Genomic DNA, 24,223 nt, shown 5'->3' with positions numbered 1-24,223 from the left:
AAATGCCCAGGAATGGGAATTCTCATACTGTAGGTAAAAGTACAAACTGAAACACAGCTTTGGAAAACACAAGGCATAATCTGGTATAGATAAAGATACACATATTCTACCACTCAAAAATTTCATTGCTAGGAAATAATCTAAACACAAGTATAGGTGCACAAGACATGTATAAAAGAAAACCTCAGGGGCTGGGGATTTAGCTCAGCAGCATAAGCGCCTGCCTTGTAAAGTAGGCAGTCGTGAGTTTGATCCCCAGTACCGATAAAAAGGAAAAAGACAAAAAAAAAGAAAACCTATCTGTGGTAGATAAAGTTCAGAAATTATTTATATATTCATCTCAATGGATTATATATCTACAGTCAGACAATGGACTATCAGACATAAAGGAACATCAGGGAATGATAGCTATATTTTGTAACAGATGAATATTAAAAGTGTAATGTAAAATCAAATTCTGGGGACTGGGGATTTAGCTTAGCAGCATAAGCATCTGCCTTGCAAGTGTGTGGTCGTGAGTTCGATCCCTGGTACCGATGAAAAAGAAAAAGACAAAAAAAAAAAAAATCAAATTCTGGTACTTAGCGACAGATCCTAAATACAGGTAAGTGATGGTTTCTGAGTCAGAGCGTAGGCGGCCTCCTGGGAAGTAGCTGCTAAAGTCCCAGGAGGGCCCCACCCAAGCAGGGATTACAAAGGCGCTCACCTCACTGTGTTCTGGGAGTGTGAGCACTGGGAGGGTGGGTTTTGCGCAATGCTTCACAGATAGTGTATTTCATGTAAGAAGATCTTTTAAACTGAAAAAAGCAGTAACCACTGAGCTTAGTGGTTATTTTGAGGAGAAAGAAAAGTAGAACTGAAGAGGGCAGGCTGGGAACTTCAAAGGTTTGCAAGGCTGTATTTCTCAGCCTGGGCAGTGAGTACACTGCTATTTCTTGGTTGCATTTTGCCCATTTACTATGTGTGTGTGTGCAGGGGATCAAACTCATGACCTCGAGTTTGCCAAGCAGGCACTTACACCGCTGAGCTAAACCCCTAGTCCTGCCTCATGTATTTTTATAAGCATAGTAACACCAAAAGCACAACTCGTAAAACAAAAACTGATATAATTAATTAAAACGTCTTCATCAACTTTAATACATTTTTGTTTTTTCAGCCAAATTTCTGCAAGAAGAATTAAAGTTTTGCATTTCAAATAACACCAAATAACCAATAAACTGAAAAGATACTCTCTAAAAAGGGAGACATTTGCAAATCACATATCTGATAAGAGATTCATATCCAAAATACACAGAATTAGATTTCAAATCAATGACAAGACAAATAACACACTTTAGAAATGATCAAGGTAGGGGCTGGGGATTTAGCTCAGCGGCATAAGCACCTGCCTTGCAAGCAAGCGGTCATGAGTTCGATCCCCGGTACTGATAAAAAAAAAGAAAAAAGACTAAAAAAAAAAAAAAAGACCAAGGACTGGAATAGACTTTTCCTTGAAGAATAAATGTGCCAATGAGCACCAGAAAATATCCTTAACAAACAGTATTAGATCCTTGGGGAAATGCAAGTTAAAAGAACAGTGAGCCACCACTTTGCACCCGCTGAACAAGGCAACAAACAAGAAGACAGCCAGCCAGCAGGGCTGATGAGGATAGGGAAACTAGGGCCTCCACATCCATTGCTTGAGAGAATGAAAATTGGTGTAGCCACAGTGGAAAGAAAAACATTCAAAAATGTCTCAAAACGTAAACACTGAGATACCACGATAGTGAATTTGCTTGGAGGTATGTAGCAGAGCTGTAAACAGGTACGCACAGGGCCTCCACACAGAGGTTCACGTGGCACTATTTCTATAGCCACAAAGTGGAATTGACCCAAATGTTGCTCATTTGAGACTCAGATAAAGTCTTGGTTTTGTCAGGAAATGGAAGACTGGTATTGCTGCAAGATACAATAGGGATGGGTGAACCTCAAAAACAGTCTGCTTGGTGAAAGAATCAGATCCAGAGGACCTGGGAGAACATGGCGGACAGAAAACAGCAACTGCTGAAGGCTCTCTGAAAGGCTCGGCTCAGAGGCCAGGAATGATGCGGACTAAGGAGATACGAACCAGTAGAGATATGCTCTGCTGACTCAGGAACGAACTGGGCTGAGAGAATCCAACTTAGAATACAGTCCTGGCGCTAAAATAGGAACAGAAAAGACTCGGTGTAGAGGCTCGACCCCGCGCCATTGGAAGCCGCGGTTTGGATTTCCCCCCGCCCGGCGGCTGGCTGCCTCCACAGCGGCTCGGCAAGGAGAGACGCGCCGAGCTCTGGGAACGGGAGTCTGCGAACGGAGTCGGAAACAGGACGGACAAGGAGGTGTACACGAAAACTGACTGGTGGCGAGGTGAGCAAGAAACTGATCCCCTACCACAGTTTGACTCCAGCGGAGGTTTTTCTGGGCTCAGGCAGTCCTGTAAGAGCAGGGCGCGGTGGCAACTCCAGCCACACATTCCCCTCTCGGACGGGATTGGTGAAAAGTTCCTGGCCCGAGTGACGCTGCTGGCGGACTCCCTAGGCTGGCCTAACCCAGATCCCAGAGCCTGACGGTGGCCCGGAGGAGCGACCGACTCCCGCGTAGGCTGCCTCCTCCGCAACTCCCTGGGGCGCAGCGGTGGGTGGGAACAACTAGCCAGCGCAATTTGATCAGGCTGTGGCTGACAGGCAGGGAAGCCGGGCCTCCTGTGTAAGATTGCATTTTATAAGGAACAGAAAATATGGGGAAGGGAAGCAACAAAAAAGGCTCCTCGGCCCCCAATCCTGAGAATCAGGCAATAGTGGACACCGCACCAATATACATTAAGCGCCATTTAGAGAGCCTCATAGACCAATTCAGGAATGAAGTTATCAATGACCTGAAGCTAGAAGTATGCAGAATAGTTAGAGAAATGCTAAGCACCACCCAGGAAAAAGCAGATTGTGGAATGGAAGAACAGAAAAAGAGGGGAGAATTGCTTGATGGAGAAAACAGAGAAAGCATTGAGTATGTGGAGCAGGTTCAAAGGGACTATCAAGAAATTAAGAAGTCTATCCAAGACTGGCATAACAGCTTGAAAGAAACTAAGGACAGACTATCTGAACTGGAGGGCAGACTTGAAACATGGGAGAATGAAATGAAAAACTTCTTAAAAATAACAAAGAAACAAACAGCAATAATACAAAGACAAGAAGATGATAAGAGGAGCCATAACTTAAGGATTAAGAACATAAAGCTACCTACAACCCTAACAGAGAAACACCCAGGCATATAATAATAAAAATTCCAGAAATTCAATACAAGAACAGAATATTAAAAGCTGTAAGAGACAAGAAACAGATCACTTACAAGGGAATACCCATCAGAATTACAGCAGATTTCACAAACCATCAAATCACGAAGAGCATGGGGAGAAATAATTCAAGCTTTGAAAGATAATAATCTCCAGCCAAGATTGAGATATCCTGCACAACTGTCCCTGGAAATTGATGGAAAAACGAGGTGCTTCCAGGATAAAGAGGAACTGGGGGAATTTGCAACCACCAATTCAACCCTACAGAAAGTATTGCAGGATATCCTAAAAAAAGAAAAATACAAAGAACCCAGAAATAGTGGCGGGGAGGCCACAACGAATGGAGCAGAGAACAAAATAAAGAAGACAAACTGACAGCTACTGACAGAAAAAGAGCTCAACAGAAATGAGACAGAGAAGATTGGATGATAGGAACAGCTTTTTTTGGAGAAAATGACATCTTAATAGGTAATGCTGATTTAGTACCATCTTGTTTTGAAGTCTCATCTAGCTTTTTTTCTTCTGTCTCCAATGGTCTAAACAGGTTGTATCTTACTGGATTTTGTTATGTACGATAGTATAAGCAAAAACCTTTTAAAGACAAGGAGATTATACAGAGACCATTGTTCATTTTCTGTTAGTCGATTCTAAATACTCTATAATGCTGTCATTCTCTTAAATGGTTTTACATTGTTTTGATATAGTTAATGCTACAGTATATGAAGTTGTACTCAAGGACTTCAGGGAGGGAGTCAATATGGTAACTATTTTTGGGTCAGGATTAGCTGGTGGTGAAACACTATTCTGCTTAAATGGTTATGTTTTGATCTGCCCTGTTTCGCTATTATGCCCTCTTTTTTCTCAATCTCCACTCCATTATTTACTTTTTTATTTTTATCCATTTAATTAAAGGGAAAAATATAGCAGGATATAATATAGTAACCCACTTTGACTTTCTATTATCTCGATTTGAAGCCCTGTATTACTCTCACCATCTTGTTTTTGACTGAGGTTCCTCTATTCTGTTTTGCTGGATAGTATCAGGTTCGAAAGTTTAGGCATCAGCTGAGAAGATAATGAGATTCATTATAACGCCCATTCTCGTTGACTTTTATCTACTTTTGAAGACCTACAATATCTCCAATGTTTTGGTTTTGTCGATTTTATTCTTTACGGTTTTGTTCAATTGTATTACAACTATTGATATAGGCAATTCTATTAGAAATAGCGGGAGGCATTACGATAACCATTGTTGATCACCTTGTATTATGTTTTTATATTATCTATTATATCCACCCTTTTGACTTGACCGATTCTGTTCTGTTATGTCACATTTGGTTTTACTCTCTTCCAAAAAAGCAATAAGAACCGTGGGAGCAATGAAACCCAAAATGTGTAAGAGTCACTGTACAAAAGACAGGAAAAGACAGTGCTCTAAACTATATAACTGCATGCATATTTAAATGTGTAAGATAGAAAATGATATCACAGAGTTTTATTGGATCATTGAACAGAACTGTTTGCAGTATCATTGTTGGAATGTCCACTCTACAAGCTTTAATTTTGTGACTTGAACAATTATTTCTAAGATGGCAATATGTAATCCATTAACTAGTGATTTCCTACTGCGCATTTTTTTCTTCTGTAAATCTGTATAACTTGTACCCCTTCACTGTTTTTTCTTTCTTTTCTTTTCTCCTTAAATAAAAATTAAAAAAAAAAAAAAAAGAATCAGATACATAAGGTCACACAGCATACAACTCAAGTACACAAAATGTCCTGAGCAGAGAAGGCCCTGAGGAGGTAAGTCACAGTCTAATGTTGGGGTTGGGAAGAAATCGGCAGTGGCTAGATAGAAAGGTTCTTTTAAGAATGATGAAAATATTCTTAGATCAGCTTGTAGTGATGACTTTGAAACTCTATAAATACTCTAAAAAGCACTGCACTGTACACTTAACATAGGGAAATTTTAAATTTACAAACAATAATCAAGCTATAAAAAGTTGCCAACCACAGTAGCTTCCATAAATCTTACTGCATTTTTCTGAAACAAAGTTATTTAATACACAGAGGAGTGCTGCACTGACTGTCTTCTTTCTATTCCCATCTCTTTCCCTCATTAAAGGAGTAAAGTGCAAGGGTCCATCATCAATGTTTAAAACATGAGCTAGTATAAACCTTCACAAACTAAAAACACCCTCAACTGCTAAGTTAAGAATATTTCTTAGGGCTGATAATGTATAAAGTGAATTTTAAAAATAAAATAGATCATTTTCAAAGTCTTATATGACAATATGGGCTGCATCCCATAAAACCTTGAAGAAACAGTTGTTGAAACAATTTGGTACAGGCTGGTAAGTTTCTAGGAATTTTTGTGTTTCTGTACAATAAATAAAGCTCACAGTACTTTTGTATCAGTTAATACAATCAGTCATTTAAGAGCAAGTCTTTGTGAATATCTGTCTTATCAGAAACAAGCTGGTAGAGGGCTGCCTTACCGTGGCAGTGAGGAGGAAGCTGCCCGGCCTTGCCAGCTGAGGCACGGAGGTCCCTGCGATCGCCATGGCAACCGTCTGGCTGATCATGCTCCCACTCTCACTCTCACAGTCCTCGGGGGCAGTGCAAATTGGTCTTCCACGCTGATTGTGAGTTTCTGAATGCAAAAACAAGAACAAAACTGTTTGGTCACCAGTTGTTGAGCACGCAGTTCCTTCTAACCCTCCATCCATCCATCCTGTAGTACTAAAGATCTAACTTAGGGACACTCTACACTGAGCTATACGCTCAACTCTTTTTGTAAAAAATGTTTTTTGTCTGAGACAGGATCTCACTGAGTAGTGTGGGCTGCTGGCCTCAAACTGCAAATGCACTGTTTCAGCCTCCCCAGGAATGGGATTACTCAATACTGAGTCTCTGCATTTGTCTCAGTTCTCTCAATGCAAATGGCACCATGTAATCTGGGTGCAGAAGTTTTGATAGACTTACTTATGTAATTATTTTTGAAACAGGGTTTCACTGTACAGTACAGGCTTGAACTCACTGTGCAGCCCAGACTGGTCTCGAACTCCCAGTAATCCTCCTGTCTCAGCCTTTCAAATGCTGAGATTACAGGTGCACCACCACACCCAGTTAAAATTTTAGTTCAGTTTTTTTTTTTTTTTTTTTTTTTTTGGATGGGGTGGATCGGACTCACGACAGTGTGCTTGCTAGGCAGGCACTTATGCTGCTGAGCTAAATTCCCAGCCCCAAAATTTTAACTTTTCGTAACAGATTTCTGCCTATTTTATGGAAGTACGCTGAGAACAGACTAGCATCCACATGAATTTCATATATTCACAAATACCTGACTTTTCCTTATATATATATGACATTCCAGGATTTGGGGTTTGTTTTGTCAAATGGTTGTTTTTAAAAAAAGGCTCTAAATGGACGGACCTGCATAGTTCAAACTCAGTTTTTGAAGGCCCAAGTATATCATTACCATTACATTTACTTATTTTTTTAGTACATGTGGTGAAGTGAGCACAGATTTACTTCTAAATGTTTCAAACATTAATTCATTTCTACTGTAATAATTTGTAATCTGTAGAGAATTTTAACTTAATATAGATATAACATTTCTACCTCTGGGTAAGGAGACCCGTATTAGAAATCAAAATTCTGCAAAGACTGTATTCAACCATACCGGGCCATTTATTCCTTAAAGATCCAGTAGCACCAGCGCCTGCCAAAAGTCTTAAGGCATGTCAGGGACCCAGGAAATACATTTAACCTTATTGAACTGAAGTACTTTATATGGCTAATTGCTAGTTTAATGTGCTTTACTTGCCCCTGAAAACATTCTAGTAACCTAAATTCAACATTTAAGTAAATTTTAAAAATATCTGAAGCGAAAGGAATTAAAACTCTGTGGGTTCTAGTTGTTTTTTTTTTTGTCATTTTGAAACAGGGTCTCACTATGAAGTTCAGGCTGGCCTGGAGCTCACTTTATAGCCCATGGTGGTCTTGAATTTGCAAAGAACTTCCAGCCTCAACCTCCTGAGTGCTGGGATTACAGACGTGTGCCACTACCCCCGGCAATGGGTTCTGGTTTTCAAGAAGTAATATAACTTCAATTTATTAACTTACTACTGGTAATTAAACATAATTCTTGATATTTGGATGGATTTAAATTTCAGTTATGTCATATATGAGTAACACTGACAATGAAGGTATCTGTCAAATTTTCTTGTATTTTTTAAAATGGACAATTAAACCTGGCGTGGTGGCTCACACCTGTAATCCCAGCATTCAGGAGGCTGAGGCAGGAGGATCATTGCAAATTCAAAACCAGCCTGGGCTTACAAAGTGAGCCCAAAGCCAGCCAAACTGCATAGCAAAACCCTATCTCAAAAAAAAAAAAAAAAAAAAAAAAGAAAAAAGATGGACAATTAAATGTATCTTCAGAACTTACAGGAATCTTGTACTGAAGTCTCTTACAGTCAAAAAGTTTTTTAGCAATAGAGTTAAATATTTACAATTAACTTCTGTCAATGTACATGTTCTATGGTTGTTTTCCTAAAATAGTATCTTTATCCTTGAGCTACTTTTGACAATTTTAAACAAGAGCTTTAAAACCTGCCTTCAATGCACCCCGCACCTGTGAAATCATACAGCTGAGGTACGGTTTCCATGATGATTCCGATCAGAGGTAGGTACAGCATGGCCACGCGAGCTTTGGTCTGAGGGTCAGAGTACCGCGGGTCTGAGTCGTGACTGGACAGCAGATTGTGCACCATGTTGATGACTTTCTTATGCAATCCAAACAGTCTATTTAAAAAGAAGAGAGAAGGAGAAGCAGGAAGGTCACAGAGATCAGTTAGTATCTTTAAAGCAAACAGCACATCATGGTATTTAATCAATTTTGTGCAATTTCTTAACTCTGCTATTTATCTGCACACATCTCTAGAAAAATTTCTCATGTTAAATAAATAAAATGATTAGAAAGATAAATTAGAAAGATAAATTAAGAGCTTACTATGCGAATTCACCCAGAATTGACACTGAATACTTAGTGCATCTGAGTATTAAATCTTCACAAAACCTACAGTAACATTTTTAAAAAGTAAATTGTAAACAGCTTTAATTTTATCTCCCCAAATTAGATATTTTCTTTTTTTTTGGTCTTTTTCCTTTTTTATTGATACCGGGGATCGAACCCACGACTGCCTGCTTGCAAGGCAGGCACTTATGCCGCTGAGCTAAATCCCCAGCCCCTAGATATTTTCATATTTACCAAAAGTAAATTATTTTCTTCTCTCAACAAGAATTCTTCTACCAGGGGCTGGGGATTTAGCTCAGTGGCATAAGCGCCTGCCTTGCAAGTGTGTGGTTGTGAGTTCAATCCCTGGTACCGATAAAAAGAAAAAGACAAAAAAAACTCTTCTACCAGACATACTGCTGACATCCCGCACACACACCTCCTTCAGACTGCAACCCCTCGTGTTTGTTGGGCCTAATTAACTAGTAAGGGCCTCATCTCCACACACTGTCTTTGCTCTTAGACTGAAGGGACTTGGACATGCAAATCATTCTACTTAAAACCCACCTATTCCAACTCCAGTGGTGCCACAAGCTGCACCCAGCAGCAGATTGAGAGTACACTCTGCCCTGACATTTTGTACTATCCATCTCCATGGAAGATCAAACCGCCAACACTCTCATAGGAAGAAAAGGCCATTCTAAAATAGCTTGGCCAAGTCTTCTAATATAGGCCTACTTTCATCTTCCACCTTTCCTTTTTGTCTCAGAAAAGCAGCTTCTCCATATGGCTCCCCACACTGAGTTCTGCTAGCTTGCAGCACCTCCAGCTGGCAGCATGACCTGGTGATGACTAACTAGTCCTTCTCCAGAGCCCTGACCTCGCCTGCCACCTGGCACAGGCACACATGGGATCCAGGCTGGAGAGCTCTTTCTTCCCCATCCTAAGTTTTTATTCAGAAGGTACACTTTTAAATACTCTCAGAACTGTTTTAACAGACATATATTCTGAGTACTTGAGATAAGACTTCAGCATGAGGGAAACACAATAACAATTTGTCAAATGGTATATGGATATAGACCTAATCTTCTAATGAATTATGTACTACAAAATTAGCGTTTAATCACAGTATTCTATTATTTTAAAGTTTTAACTTTCTAAGTGTATTGTTAAGTTTCTGAAAAGCAAATGATCAATTATCAAACATATTATTACTGCCTTTCAAAGAATTACTCTTGGTTAGTTGGTATGCAGATGAAGTAAACACACAGAAATTCCCTTCAAAGATATAAGACAACACATGCAGTATATCAGTGCTACACCTTCCCAGAAGGAAAATTCAGAGATGATCTGTGAGTCTTTCATAATAATCATTCATTCACAGAATGAAAACAGTCACTAAGTGTTCGCCTTGTATCAGACACAATTCTAAGGTAAAGGAAAGACAGGGACTTGCTCTCCTGTCTCCGGCGCACACACAGCAATGGAGGAGATGTACAACAAAGGAAGCAAGGTTTGGTTAGGTGCTCTGTAGAAAACAAACAGGACGGGTCAGGGATTTAGCTCAGTGGCCTAAGTGCCTGCCTGGCAAGCACAAGGTTGTGAGTTCCATCCCGGTACCAAAAACAAAACATAAAACAAACAGGGCGGGATGTGTAAGAATAACGGCAGTTTGGATGGGCTGATCATGAAGGCCTCACAGAAAAGATGCCACTGAGTGAAGACCTGAAGAAAGACAAGGAGAGAAGCGGGGTTCATAGTGTTAGGTTGAAAACAGGCAACTGTGAAGCCTAGCGGTGGGAAGGAACCTGGTACAGTCAAGAAACCCAAAGGCTGAAGTGGTGAGATCCCAGGAGATGAGGAAGAGAGCAGACAGCAGACAGATACGCAGGGTTCTGAGGACCAGTACAGAAAGCCTGGGTTTTACTGTGCATACTCTTAATGCTCACATGCGCTCTTGCTCTCTCGTATGTTTTAAACAAGATACTGGCATAATCAAATACTCATATTTAAAAGATCATTCAGGCTGCTATGTAGGAAATGATCTTTGGGAGGCAAACTGAAGCATAACTAGAGAAACAGCAGCCAGGATGGTAAATAGTGGTTGAACTTGATATATTCTAGATGGGGTATTGGCAGGACTTGCTAATGGGCAAGACCAGGAAAAGGAAGAAACATACAGACATAAAAGAACAGGAGGTAGTAAACACAACTCTCATTACCTCTTGGGCTTTACTTAAAACCTTGCCAAGGGTCAAAGACAAAGGTACTCTAGCGTGGAGAGCAAAGAACAGTACAGAACTCTTTTCTAAATCCTACATTCCACTTAACACTTATCTAATAAAACTGGTTCTTGGTTGGCAGAAGAGCTGACGGTCAGAGCTCTCTGTTCTCCATCAGACCACTACACACCCACGCCGCATGCAATTCCCTGTCTTCCCTCTTGACTGAGCCATGGCACAGGGCAGGCCAGCTGGTCCCTAGTTTCAGGAGCAGAGTCTGCATGGACCTGGCCCACTTCTTAGGGGATCCAGTTGGCTAGGCGTCTCGTGACAGCAGGAAGAGACTAATGCCGCTTCAATAGGGAAGGTTTAATACCAGCAAAGTCCCATGAACCACACACTGCTCATGCCACAGCTGATTCACCCTCAGGCACAAGCGCCTGGTCGGTATCACACAGCCTCTGATACCAGTCTCCTGAAGGGAGGCAATAAGCAGTGCTGACCACACCCTCCCAGTGACCTGCGCGGTTCTGCAGGGAGTATAGGGCACAGTGCAGGCCAGTAAGTCCCACAATACACAGGAAATAGGGCACATGTGCCCCTGCTGGAGGCCCAGAATTTCGCCCATGGATCTGTACTCACCCTGACCCACCCTCTTTGGGCACCCATGAAACATCTCTTCAGACCCGGACAGTTCTCAGAGTGCAGGCGGAAAGTCACTTCTGTAAACAACACAGGCAGGCAGCTGCCATTTTGAAAAAAATGCAGTCTTTCATGCAGACTTGGCCTTTTCAAATTTATGTCCTGACATGTTACTAAACTTTATAAACCTCTTTTATTCATCAAATAAATCAGTGAACCCTTGTAAAGCCTGCATAAAGGTATCTCTTTTTGTTTTCTAGAGCTTTTACACTGCATTATAAACTTAAATTTTACCCACATGAATTACAGTCGTAGATCTTTTTTAATAAGAGACAAAGTCTTGCCTCAGCTGCCCCTGACGACAGCCTTCTAGGTAGCTGAGACAGTAAGCAGTGTCACCACAGCAGCTTCTTGCACAGACTTTCAAAAGGAACTACAAAGGGGTATCACCCATGAGGAATGCTAGGTGCCAACTGCAGCATCTGTTCCTACAAATTCAAACTGCAAGACCATCTCCCTGCACTTTCCCTACTGTACAGGAGCCTAAAAAACTCCTGAACATGTACACAATACTAGAAGCTTTCAAAACTTAAGGATATTTGTTTGTAGCTCAATTGTTGAAATAAAGTGCTATACCAGAAGGCCAGCAATGATAAATTTTCCTCATGAGTAATGAAACAAATCTAATTTGTTTTTCTTAACTAAAAAGTATCTAGTGAGGTTCAGCACGCCTGAGCCTACCTACTAAATGACATTTAAAAAAAAATCTTTTGTAATCCTTATTATATTTTACATGGTATTAAAATGCCAAAATATGATACGCCATCAGTTTTAAGGCAAATCTCAAATGAAGATGGCAAAAATAAGAAAGTCTTTCTTTTTTTAAAATTTTATGTAAAGAAAGACTAAATAAAATAGAAAACAGGTAGAAATAATACATACTTTCAAAGAAAAAATAAACAGTAATCACTAGTTGATGATTACATACTGGAAAGTCTTTCTTAAAATTCATTAAACAAAGAAGTAACATATACAAGGAACTTACAGAACAAGAAGTAGGAAGAGCGACAAAGAGTATTCCTTTCATTTTTAAGAAGCAGAATACTTCTGTCCCTTTGTCCAAAATAAAACTGAGCCTCTACAAGCAAAGACTGGTTCCCTCACCCGTCAGCATCAGGGTCTACAATCACAGCCAGCTCTGTCAGCACGAGACCAGCCAGGTAGTGCTGCTGGCGGAAGGGCACGGACAGCTCGAACATGTTCGCTATCTTCTGGTCCTGCGCGTTTGTGGAGAACCCAGAACTCTGCGGGAGCGGGAGGGAGAACAGAACTGTAATAGCTGCGAACCGAAACCTCACATTTCAAGTCACAACAGAGAAATGTGGTAAACCTTATGTAACAGTTTACTTGTATTATTATCATTGTAAGCATTAGAAAAAGTAAGTGTTCTTACTTTTGGCACAGAACCCTATAATAAAATCACTTTAAGCTGGGCGTGGTGGCTCATGCCGGTAATCCTAGCACTTGGAAGGCTGAGGTGGGAGGATCGTTGTGAGTTCGAGACCAGCCTGAACTACAAAGTGAGCTCAAGGCCAGCCTGAACTGCATAGTGAGACTCCGTCTCAAAAAAGACAAAAAAAACAAAAAAACAAAAAAACAAAAAAAAAACAACACTTTAATTAATTATTGAAATTACTTTGACAGAAAATTTAAAGCATCCCCTTTTCTATATTGAAATTTTTCCATTCGTTTTTCTCCTTTATTGTCTTGGCCACCTAACATCTTGACACTATTCTCTAAAGGGAAAAAGGCAACTAAATCCAAAGAGAGTATAATCATGCCAGAGTACAAGAGAAATATTCAGTCAGCTATTAGATTCTAGAGAAATTTCAAATGCCAATAAAATCATTTTTCAGAGAACACACTGTTCTGTAATGACGGCCATGCTGCAGTCTACTAGCTGAATTTATTTAAAATTGCAGTCCTGCAAAACAGCACCCTGGAGATGCCCAGCATCCATGCTCAGTACACCCTGAGGAGTTTCACAGAACACAGACTTCAGAATTCTCTGAGGGGTAATTACCTTCTTAATAAGCACATAAAATCAATTCTGACTCCTCAAAGAAGAAGATGTTACTGTCATCAATTAAAATCTCAAAATTATGCATTTGAAAAAGGAGATAAACTAATACAAGAAATTCTGTGAGGATCCCAGGCTGAAGGAGATACTCATTAAGAAGTTAAAGTATAAACAAGTTTGTTTCTTTAAAGGCTGCAGGAACTGCACCTATGATCAATAAATCTCTGACTAGGTAGCTACACCTTTGGCAGGAGAAGGCAAAAGATCAGCTTTATCCATTACAGGAAGGGACGCTGGCCAGGGAGGCTGGAACAGGATGATCAAGATGTTTTGCAAAGGTAAAATAAAGGTTGTGTGTGCTCTCTGACGCTTGCCAGTGCTTTCTGATGCTTTTTTCCCCTTCTATCAAGCATATGAGGTTGATCTAGCCTACAGGCTTCCGTTAAGGAATCAAATACCTTGAAAACAGAATTAAGAAGTACTCCCAGTCAACTTTGACTTCAAACATGAAGAGGTTAATGTGGTAGTTTGTTTACCTCAAGGGTAACATAACAGAAAGTGCTTCACTGCAAAGAAGGAAAATTCTGGCTGCTGACCCTAAACAGTACAGTCTCTTTAATCCATCTGAGAGGGCATATGTGCTAATCATCTCTTTTTCATCTCTGCAGAAACTGCCAGCTGGAAAGCTATAAGCATTCACCTAGCTTCCTTTGAGGTAGGTTTCTGAACAGAAGAGAGGCGAGCAGGGCATGGAGGCTGTGCTACAGCTATGCTCCGCTCCTCTTCCCTTCACAGGTAACAAACGATTCCCATCCCCAAGAACCTCAGTGTCTACCTAAGAGAACTCAATCTGTGAAACGTCTAAATAAGCAAATTTAAGTGAATTTATTCTTCAGTGTATAAATCTGGGAAAGCAGTACAAAATATAGAGGTTAACAATTCAAGCTCTAAAAGAAAGCCTTAGTTTAGAGCTGACTCTTCTAATTTTTACTCTAATGGATTTGTGTGTGAGTCTATCTGTTAAATAACAGAACTTAACTCCTGAGTTAATTAAATGAGTTAAATCTTATAAAACTATATGGACCTAACTCTATCACACAGCTACTAGTTATTAACGGTTAGTTATAATTTTCCCCATTGTCTAACATCCATCTTCACAGACTTAGCTTTACCCACAGGCACACTCACATACTCCACACACCTGAGACGTGGCAGAAGACACTGACGGTGATGGTGACGCTGGCGGGGTAAGCAAACTGCAGGGGAGGTTCAAGGTAACGTAGTGCTCATGGCTACAGACGATCCGCAAAAAATCTAACCGCAAGGACACCAAGACACTTGGATTTGGCAGTGAATAAAGCTTTGAAGATACCTGGTAAGCGTTGCGTAGATAAAAGGACACCAATAGAACATATTATTTCTTTTAACACTAGTATTAGAATGATACATTAAAGAATTAAAGAACAGTACTGAATTAGCTGTTTGAGACTTTGTAATTTCAATGTAGTATTAGTTTTTTCCAGGGTTAGCACAAAAAATGGAAAAACTGGGACCACAAGATCAACAATGTGGGGGCTGGGGATTTAGCTCAGCAGCATAAGCGCCTGCCTTGCAAGCAGGCAGTCGTGAGTTCAATCCCTGGTACCGATAAAAAAAAAAAAAAAAAAAAAAAAAAGATCAACAATGTGTACAGCCATCTGCTAGCTTAAGTCACATTTTTATATTTCTAATGGAAGATTAGTATTTCTACTTGTCAAAATATACTTTATAAGGAAAAATAAGTCACAAAAATAACATCACTTCTTAAAAGAAATTATTTATTCTTTTTACGGTCTCTTGTGTTTACCTGTACTTATAACTATTTTTATTTTCCTAGGTTGATAATAAGTACTTGAAGAAACAATACAAACTGACTTAACAGCTTTGTTATTTGCAGGGTCCAGCTCAATGTCTGTCAAGTGCAGGTGATCAACACTTCAAAGGATTAAGACAGGATAAGGTTTGGTAGCAACAGTGTATGACATTTTAGGAAAAAAATTAAAACGTTAAGTGTTTTGCAAATATTTACAAGTGGGTCAGTGCCATGCATAATTTCTTCTATAAAGGAAGGAAAGTTTAATAAAGGCATCAAATGGAACTTGCCATCAAAATTTAAAATATTATATTGCCAAAAAGAACTACTGACAGGAGGTTAGCAAAAGCTAATCCGTGGACAAGCTGGGAAGTGCTGCAGAGAACTAAGTCTCACAAATCCCATGAGCACCCACACTATACATCAGTCTCTAAATAACTCCAGAAAGAAGCTGGGCATGCTGGTTCACACCTGTAATTCCAGCTGAGGCAGCCGGGATGGAAGCTCAAGGCCAGCATGGACAACTCAGTGAAACCCCATCTTGCTGGGGCTGGCGTTCAGCGCAAGGCCGCTGGGTTCCATCACCAGTACTGCCAAAACCCAAACAAATACTTCTAGGATGGGCCCAGCATTACGTATGTTTTTACAGTTCCTTAAAAGTGATTCCAGAATAGTTATACCACTGACTACCCCAAGTGGCTCATCAGGATCAGTAACTGTTTTCCAAAAAAGCAGGTTTCATTGTCAGCTGACAAAAATTATACAACAAAACCAGCTGTTTGAGGAAAAGGTCCAGGATGTTTTCAGTTTAGTACAGGCAAGACACTGAGCAACACTTTGGACTTCAGTAAACACCCATCCATGACTCCAAACTCTACAGTGTTAAGGGTTGCATTGGGAGGAATGCACAGCAAAACGCAGCTACTCGAAACATCGCCAGAGATGGAAACCTTGGGTGACATCATGGCTGGCATAAACACGGCATTTGCACAGCATCTGGGGCACTTCACATTACTACTGCCCTGGCCGTCTGCTCCAGGAATGGGAATTAGAGTCATGATGGGCCACTACAACTCAAGGCAAAGCCAGCTACTGACAACTGCTTGGCACAGTCCATGTGTCCTGATAAAACAAACGTAACTTACTTCTGCCTTGGTAAAAACAATACATTACGTTGTGTTTTTGTTTTAAAATCAGTATGTTTCTGTGCTCTTGAAGCTATGAAAAGAGCAAAGGCAGTATTTAAATTATTTATTATTATTATATTACTATAATATTACTAATTATGTATTACCTGTTTATAGCAGGTCTTTATAAGGCTAAAGACAAATCCTCTGTCCATAACAGATAACAGATCATTGAGAAAGAATGCAAGGCTTGTGTTGAGTCTCTCAACCATTTCTGTGTCCTAGGAGACAGAATATAAAGGCAAATCAAATCACAGTGATAGTTTACTTTCAGCTTAAAAGAGAAATAACTGAAAAAAGTTACCATTACCTTCTGAAATCGCGAAACTATGTCACCAGCAATCGTGCTGACAAGAGCAAGAATGTCATCCATGAAACGTTCTGGAAAACGACTTTTCCGTGGGGCATCGAGTTTATCATTGAAGTATAAATGGTGCACCATGCTCTTTACCTGAAAAAAGGTTTTCGCCTTTACTTTACTTTCCCACGATTGCAGTCAACAGTTATGGATCCTTATGCACTCAAGTGCTTTATAAAGACTTTGAAGAAGTTCTCTGAAATAGGCTGCATGTGTTAGGCACCCATTAGATACAAGTCAATCACGACATCCGCTTCACCAAACTGCCCAGGACAAATTCCGTGTATGTCAGCAGGAAGAAATGTACCCATGAGAAACACTGTGAAGTCTCCTAAGGCTTCTTAACTTGCCGTGCACACCACTACAAAGCTCCACAAGCTTAGAAATACTGCCCTCATGGCAGTGCCTTGCACCACTACTGCAGGGAGCAGCGAACAGGAACACAGCAGACACATGACAACTCAGTTCATGGAATGAAACAGTAGTTAGAAACCCACACAGGCTGGAGTTTGTGCAGTGCTTCTAGACAGAATTTTGAAACTGAAGCCAAAATTCTAGTCAGTATGAGGCTCAGCCAACTCTTAATGGGGATCTTTTGGTTCATTCTAGTAGTTAAGACAGCTGATGCCAGGCTGGTGGCACATGCCTGTAATCCTGTAATCCCAGCATTTGGGACCCTGTTAGGCAGGAGGATCACCGTTGAGTTGGAGGTCAGTCTGGGCTACATAGCATAGTTTTTGCTACAAAAAACAAAACAAAACAGCTAAATATATGCATAAGACTTTTCAAAAAGTCAGAATTACAATTTTTATTTCACAACAAAAGCATATCCTTACATGCTTGTGTTTATATTTTAAGGGGGAAAATGAGTTTTCTGTTGCTTATATATGGTCTGTGATTTTTTTTTTTTCTGCAGTGTTTCTGTAAGAAAAGTTTTCTTATCCCCACTATAGGTTATCAGTGCTGAGAAGGGCCCTATGTATCTTCTGGAAGGTTCTTTTCTTTTCTTTCTTCCTCCTTAACTTCTTTCATTTCCTCTTCCTCCTCTCTTCCTTCCCCCCACCACATGCCCCCACACACATGAAGTACTGCAGACCGAGCTCAGTCTCACTTGACACTGAGCTACACACATGTTCACCACTTTTTAATTTATTATTATTATTTTTATACTGGGGATCAAACTCAGGACCTTGTGCTTGCCAGACAGGCACTGTGTCACTGAACTATAATCCCTGCCCCTCTGGTCCTGTATTTTTATTCTGAGACAGGCTCGCACTAGGTTGCCCAGGGGGCTTGCAAAGAGCTGTGATTACAGGAATGAGCTACTACCACATCTGGCTACTTTTTTTGGAAAAAAAGTTTCAGCAGCAGGACCTTTCTAGAGCTAAGGAAGAAAGGCAGAGGAAGGTCTCCAGTGTCAGTGTCTGAACACCGCTGTGTCCCACAAGCTGTGCACCCTTATGCAAGTGCTTAACCTCTCTGTGCTTTAGTGAGCTGCTAGCAATCCTGTATTCACTTTTTAAATATTTGTTACGTCATGTATGTGTTTATGCATATATGTATCTACATTTTAGAGAATATAAATGCATTAAAAATTATTAGTTCATTTGTTTTTAGTACCATTTATTGAATTAGGCAAAAACTACTCCAGTTTTTACCTTAATCATGCTGAGTGTCCACAATGTTTATTTAGAAACCTAATACATGTGACTTTGCCTTGGAACCACATGTAAGATCATAGATATGCAACAGATTTTTCTAACAGAAAATGAGTTTACACAAAATTGTTCACTAATAGAACTACTGAAGAATGTGTTTGGTTTGCTCACCATTAATTCAAAAAAGAACCAGGCCTGCTGCAAAGCTGCCTCCCGAACACTGCCACTGCAAACCACCCACTGCAGAGCCAGCTCCTCGTGAAACAGCTGCGGAATAAAAGGGAGTTGTCATCACAGGCAGACCTGCTGCTGATGGAAGCCAGGCACAATGCAAATGCAAACAAAGGTGTAATGAGAATAAGCAAAATAAGGCTGTGAGCCACTAACAAGGCGGTGGTGACACCCATTAACGAAACGACCATTTATGCATGTAAGACAGTATGTGTGGCACAGCTGGGGACATTGCATGTCATCTTGGAGTAGTAAAATGTAACTTCAAAAGGTCAGGGAGGATATGGCCTCCTAAAGTGTACCTGCAAATAGAAATCAAACTGAAAACCCACAGTAACAGTGAGATTGTGTGTGTGCCTTAAATACATACTGTAATACACACCATTACATTCACAAATTTTGCTGGTACAACTTAGGAAACACATTAAAGGTTTAAATTTTGCTGTAAGTCATTCATTTTCAGTATCTGTCTTTAATTTTAACAGTAGCAAAAAGTTCTGCTCTGTAATGCATATGGGTACCCAGCATCTGTGAAGTGGTACACAGTAACATGAAGGAGGACTAATGAGTGTGCAGAGGGAACAGATCGACACAGCTTACTAAGAGTGACAATTGCTCTAACTCATCTTCCTTTCCCTGGAGATTTAAAACACAAAACAGAAACAGTTACAGGAATAGAATTAAGAGGTGATATATTTTTGGTGCCAAAATTTGATGATCAAATTTGAATTCATTAAACTCTAGGAAACAGTAACTCCCAAAGATCTGAGCATTCTCTTACTTTAAGAAGCCTATACTGGACAGTAGGCCTCACAAGGCACCCGATGAGGGTGCCTGCTCAGACGTACCAGTAAACACAATTATTCTACTGTCATTTAGTAGTTACATAAAGAAATGTCACAAGCATTTAGTTGTTGGGATTACTTTCCCCTCTTTGTATTGTCTTCATATGAATCTACCTTTTTAGTTGGTAAGCGTCCCGTTAATGTTTGTAAAAAACTTGACGTCTCTGTGTGCGAAGACATACGATTACAACTCCGATCCACAGCCTACGGGGTGGAGATGAATGAATGATGAGAGAACATTAACATCGCTGGGATGACTGCCAAGCCCAAGCACTGCATCGTCTTAGAACAAGCTGGTACTGTGGCTCAGCGGCCATCTCTTCTACTGCACGTCTCATTATGCAACCTGAAGCTGCCTGAACAGCAACACAGCAGAAATACCAAAACGGCTTCTACAGATCTAGTCTGTAAAATGCATGTTTTAATGATTGTAATATTTAGGGTGCTGCAAAGAATGAAACTTCTGTATGGCCTATAAACATGCACTTATCTAGTAAAAGTATATAAAAGTAAAAATATACTTCTCAGCTGATCTCTGACCAAAAGCAAGAAACCAAGACTTTTGTATTTAATAAAGAAAATTAGAAGTTTAGAATAATTTCACTTTTTCACTATTCCCAAAAATCACTGTATAAGATTATCATATGGTACTTCAAATATAAACCATCTACAATATGAAACGATCTGCAATAAGAAATTAAAATTTTCCTCTAAGAATGAGTATTTTTCCCCCAAAGCTAACACAGGTGAGAAATATATTTTCAGATACCATGCAATATTAGCTATCAAGCAACTAGTTTTAAGCAAGCAAAATCTAATTCAGCTAAATTACAACAAATTTCATACTTTGCAACACAGTATAAATTAAAATGGATTTTCCTTCTGGCATTTAATCTTATACAGATCATATACTGTTCATATTAACTTCAACTTATTACTGGTCCATTAAATGATTATGAATAAAGACAGGCAAGAAAGCTAAATGCAAATGATTTACACTATATAGTTATACATAATCACACTGTAAACCAAAAGCAAACAAACAATTATTGTTTTTCCACAAATTTTAACAATTTCACTAACAATGTGTGACCCCTAAAGTAGAAGCTGTTATAAAAGCCATCATTTGCATAAGTAGCAGGCACTGAAATACTGACAGGGTGGAAAAACAACAAGGAACAGGACAGGAAACAGAGAAGGAGAGCATTACTGGTGCAGCTGCTGGCATTCATGCATAGTAGGTAAAAAATGTGCTAAGTAAACAAAAATACACACATCTTAATGGTTAAGAAAGCAAGCCACTGAGATCACAATATGCACAAGAAAGTAACTTCAAAAGGGAAACATCAGCAGCCAATAAAGAAACCTCTAATGTAAACACCACCTGTGTTGATTCTGTACTTGGGCTGGGGTTGGATCCCCATGGGGCAGCTTTTGGACCACCAGTGTTAACCCAGGAATTGGAGCGATCTAAACCCTAAGCATATAATAGAAAGCAGTTGGAAAGGAAAGAAATATTACATGTTGCATGCTATAATTATTCTTAAAGAAACCCAGATTTTCCGGTGCAAATCTGTTAATTAGTAATGTTAAAGCAACCAAAAATTTAGGCATCTATAAAGTATTAGTTTAACTACTTTATCTTATTACATAACATAAAAATAATAATCTTTTTACATTAAAAAATGACCAAGAACATTAAGCACGGTATTCAAAGGCAGTTCCTTTTTATGCAATGGGATCACTTTGAAGTACCAAGACCTCAAGTTCCCACAGTGGCTCCCTCCCAAACTCTCATGAAAGACAGTACACGTGAGCAACCAGTGACTTCCTCTAAAGTGAACTGAGCAGGTTTAAACGTAAAGATGGAAGGAAGCCAGGCATTGTACTCTTTGGTAAAAAACAAAAATAAAAACAAAAGACTCTTAACTTCATTCCATCTCTCATAAGCTGCAAGCCACTGTGCATGATACACCATAATTCTATTAGTTCTTACCTCTTCCTTCATTTTCCTTTGGCACCCAGTATTTGCATTTTCCTAGTAATAGTGAATCTATATTGTCTTTTGTCTCTATTGTGCTTATTATAATTAAACACAATGTTTAAGCGAACAGTGGGGCTGTCTACACAGGGAATCGTATTTTCACCATCACCTTCATTAATGTAGGTTTTTAAACATGCTGCAGTGTGCACGAGCAGAAGTAAGTTACAGCTGCCTCTCTGTGAGAGGGCTTACGATAATCCCTGGCAGAGGAAAGGGAATCTTTCCTAAACTGGGCACAGGAAGCTTTATGATTCTGGGTCCTACCTCCCAAACTATGATTTGGCAAACTGGGCAAGGAGCGTATTGGGAAAGTGCTAACTGGCAGCGCAGCAAGTTGTTAAAGGACTTCTAGAGGGTTAGCCACATAAGACTAATAAAAATGACCCAAGACAACCTAACTAAAAATATTAAGCAAGTACATGGAGCTCCCAGATAAGAAAGCACCAATGGAGGGTAAGTAAAAGCAAGCAGTCCCTGTAACAAAGGGACTGGCCCTGTCCAGACAGCAAGCCTAAGGACAGCGCAGAAGCCCGTTGGAAGGACCATATCCATCTAGCCAACACAAGTCCAAAATACAAGAAGAAAACAAGAAAAACTGCAACTCTTCAAGGCTTCAGGTTTAGGGGGAATATCTCCTCTGCTTTTACATCTTCTCTCCAAATACAGAAAGAAAATGAAACAAGGGATTGTTGTTTTGAACAATGGACTGTTGTTTTGAAGACTCAGTGTCTATGATGCACTACAGATTCAAGTTCAGGCCCTGCTACTTACTAACGTAAAATCTAAGAAATAAGATCTAAGATCTAACTGTAGGATCTAAGAAATAAGAAATCACCTTCTCGGTTTCTTATTTCTAAACTAGGATAACAGCAGTGTCTCCCTCATACTGTGGGTCAAATTAAGTAGTCCAAGTAAATTATAAGTAAGTACAATGAATACAATTAACTCTCAAAGTAATTCTTAAAAAATAACTTTTCATATATGCTTTTTAAAACATACTCTCTAGCAAAGTAAGTTAGGTATTAGTGAACTATGTAACCCATAGATTTGTTTACAATAAAATCCCTGCTTCTCCAAACCCCATAGTAATATCTTAAGTAAAAGCAAGTCAACAGCAATGCTTTTCAGATAAGCTAAAACTAAGTTTCTTGTGTCTCCTCTATATAAAGGTAAAATTCTTCCACACATATTGAATTTTTTGGTCACTACTCATCTGTTACAAAACACAGCTTTTGAGATCTGTGGAATTATAACTGTGCTCCTCTTCTTGCTGATTAATTTCTTTTTTTTTTTTGTCTTTTTGAGACAGGATCTCTATGCAGTTCAGGCTGGCCTTGAACTCACTTTGTAGCCCAGGCTGGTCTTGAACTTGCAAGGATCCTCCTGCTGGGATTACAGGCATGAGCCACCACGCCCGGCTTTGCTCATTAATTTCTAACAAAGAGTAAGGGTAACTTTGCCATATTTTTAAGCTCACTTTTTAATTCACTTTTCAATAATTTCCTTTTAACTAAAGTACATGATAATCAAAAATCATGATATATAAGAACCTATGTATCACTGTAAAACTGTGCTAGCATTTGATTAAAAGCAGTAAAATTCAAACTTACATAAACATAGTTATGTAACTGAACATAGTCTTGCAAGGACTAAGAAACAAAGTAGTTTTGGCAAAATGAATAAAAGAAAGTCTCTCAAATACACACTTGCAGTGACTAGACGAATAAAAGCTTATTTACATTCTATAAATAGCTTGAGTTTTAGAGTTCTACTCTTTGTATTATGAAATCAAATATTAATGAAAACTTTCCTAAAGGTCATTCTCTGAAGGTCATAATTAATTTTACTGATAGAGTGGCACAAACATTACCTAATTTTAAAAAAGGTAACTTATTTTTGTTATAGACACTCAATGCTTACAATTATTCAAAGGCTGAATTCTGACTGAGTACCTTTAGCCTGCAGGACATTATAGGTGTCTCAGGACATTATAGGTGTCTCAGATAATCACTGAACAACTATTCCCGCCACTATGACACAGGGCAGCTTAATGAAGGGACATGGACACTAAAGTGTCAACACCACAGATAATTCATAAGCTACATTAGTAGGCAGTAAATGTTATTTGAAGCAGTAATAAAAAAAACAGAACAAGGAGATTACAAGTAATCTTAGGCCCAAGGCAGGAGAGAAAGAGCCACTAGGTACATATTTAAATAAGAAGTTCCCAGTAGACCTGATCGACTAGGTGGTCTTCTAAGTAATGTGTCGCAAGGGCGGAACCAGGCAGCCACAGGAAGCTCTGTTTAAAGACTAATGTACTCTGAATTAATTCCTGCTGTGTGTTGCAAGTTATGTCAGCTTTAAGTTGCTCTGCTGTGAACAGAGGGTAGGAGGACATCAGGGAAACTGCCTTAAAGCTGTTAGATTAATTCAGGGAGACATGCTGGTTGCTTAGACCACAGTGGCAACAGTGAAAGTGGAGAGAAGCACTCCTGAGCAAGGCCCAGGTTCCATTGCCAGCAGGCTGCACGCTGAAGCTGGGGCTCTGCTCTGCACATCCACCCAGCTCAAAGAAAATCACTTAGAAAAGCAGCTCAGTTTGGAATTTCTGAGAGAGTTACACCAACAAATACTTTTGGGAATAATAAACATAATATTCATATGGTGTTTAATACTATTTCATAAACCAGGGGACTATCAAGGAAAGAACAATAAATACAGAGGCCTAGAGGTTTTCCACATTAAAGGATCAGAAAAGGAAGAACCTACAA

The 24,223-nt window shown here is 39.5% G+C and overlaps 1 protein-coding gene across 10 annotated transcripts in view; it reads right to left on the bottom strand.

Moving 5' to 3' along the window:
• Dock7 (dedicator of cytokinesis 7) overlaps window positions 1-24,223 on the bottom strand; it is a 187,927-nt gene that overhangs the window by 45,805 nt on the left and 117,899 nt on the right. For 3 of the 10 annotated variants that reach the window (XM_063259552.1, XM_063259559.1, XM_063259570.1), the window contains exons 23-31: window positions 20,790-20,882; window positions 19,520-19,609; window positions 18,501-18,596; window positions 16,624-16,764; window positions 16,421-16,534; window positions 14,476-14,646; window positions 12,359-12,498; window positions 7,932-8,119; window positions 5,809-5,963 (exon numbers count right to left, since the gene is read on the bottom strand). In XM_063259552.1, coding sequence (XP_063115622.1) covers window positions 5,809-5,963; window positions 7,932-8,119; window positions 12,359-12,498; window positions 14,476-14,646; window positions 16,421-16,534; window positions 16,624-16,764; window positions 18,501-18,596; window positions 19,520-19,609; window positions 20,790-20,882 — 1,188 coding nt within the window. The remainder of the gene's footprint in view (window positions 1-5,808; window positions 5,964-7,931; window positions 8,120-12,358; window positions 12,499-14,475; window positions 14,647-16,420; window positions 16,535-16,623; window positions 16,765-18,500; window positions 18,597-19,519; window positions 19,610-20,789; window positions 20,883-24,223) is intronic. The other 7 variants (XM_063259578.1, XM_063259585.1, XM_063259612.1 and 4 more) reach the window with 5 other exon arrangements.

Source organism: Cavia porcellus, unplaced genomic scaffold (assembly GCF_034190915.1).
Source record: "Cavia porcellus strain 051 isolate PalLab524CR breed Dunkin Hartley unplaced genomic scaffold, mCavPor4.1 scaffold_1, whole genome shotgun sequence".
Classification (NCBI taxonomy): domain Eukaryota; kingdom Metazoa; phylum Chordata; class Mammalia; order Rodentia; family Caviidae; genus Cavia; species Cavia porcellus.
Note: the sequence above shows the minus strand (reverse complement) of the source record. Positions and strands in the feature narration are given on the sequence as shown.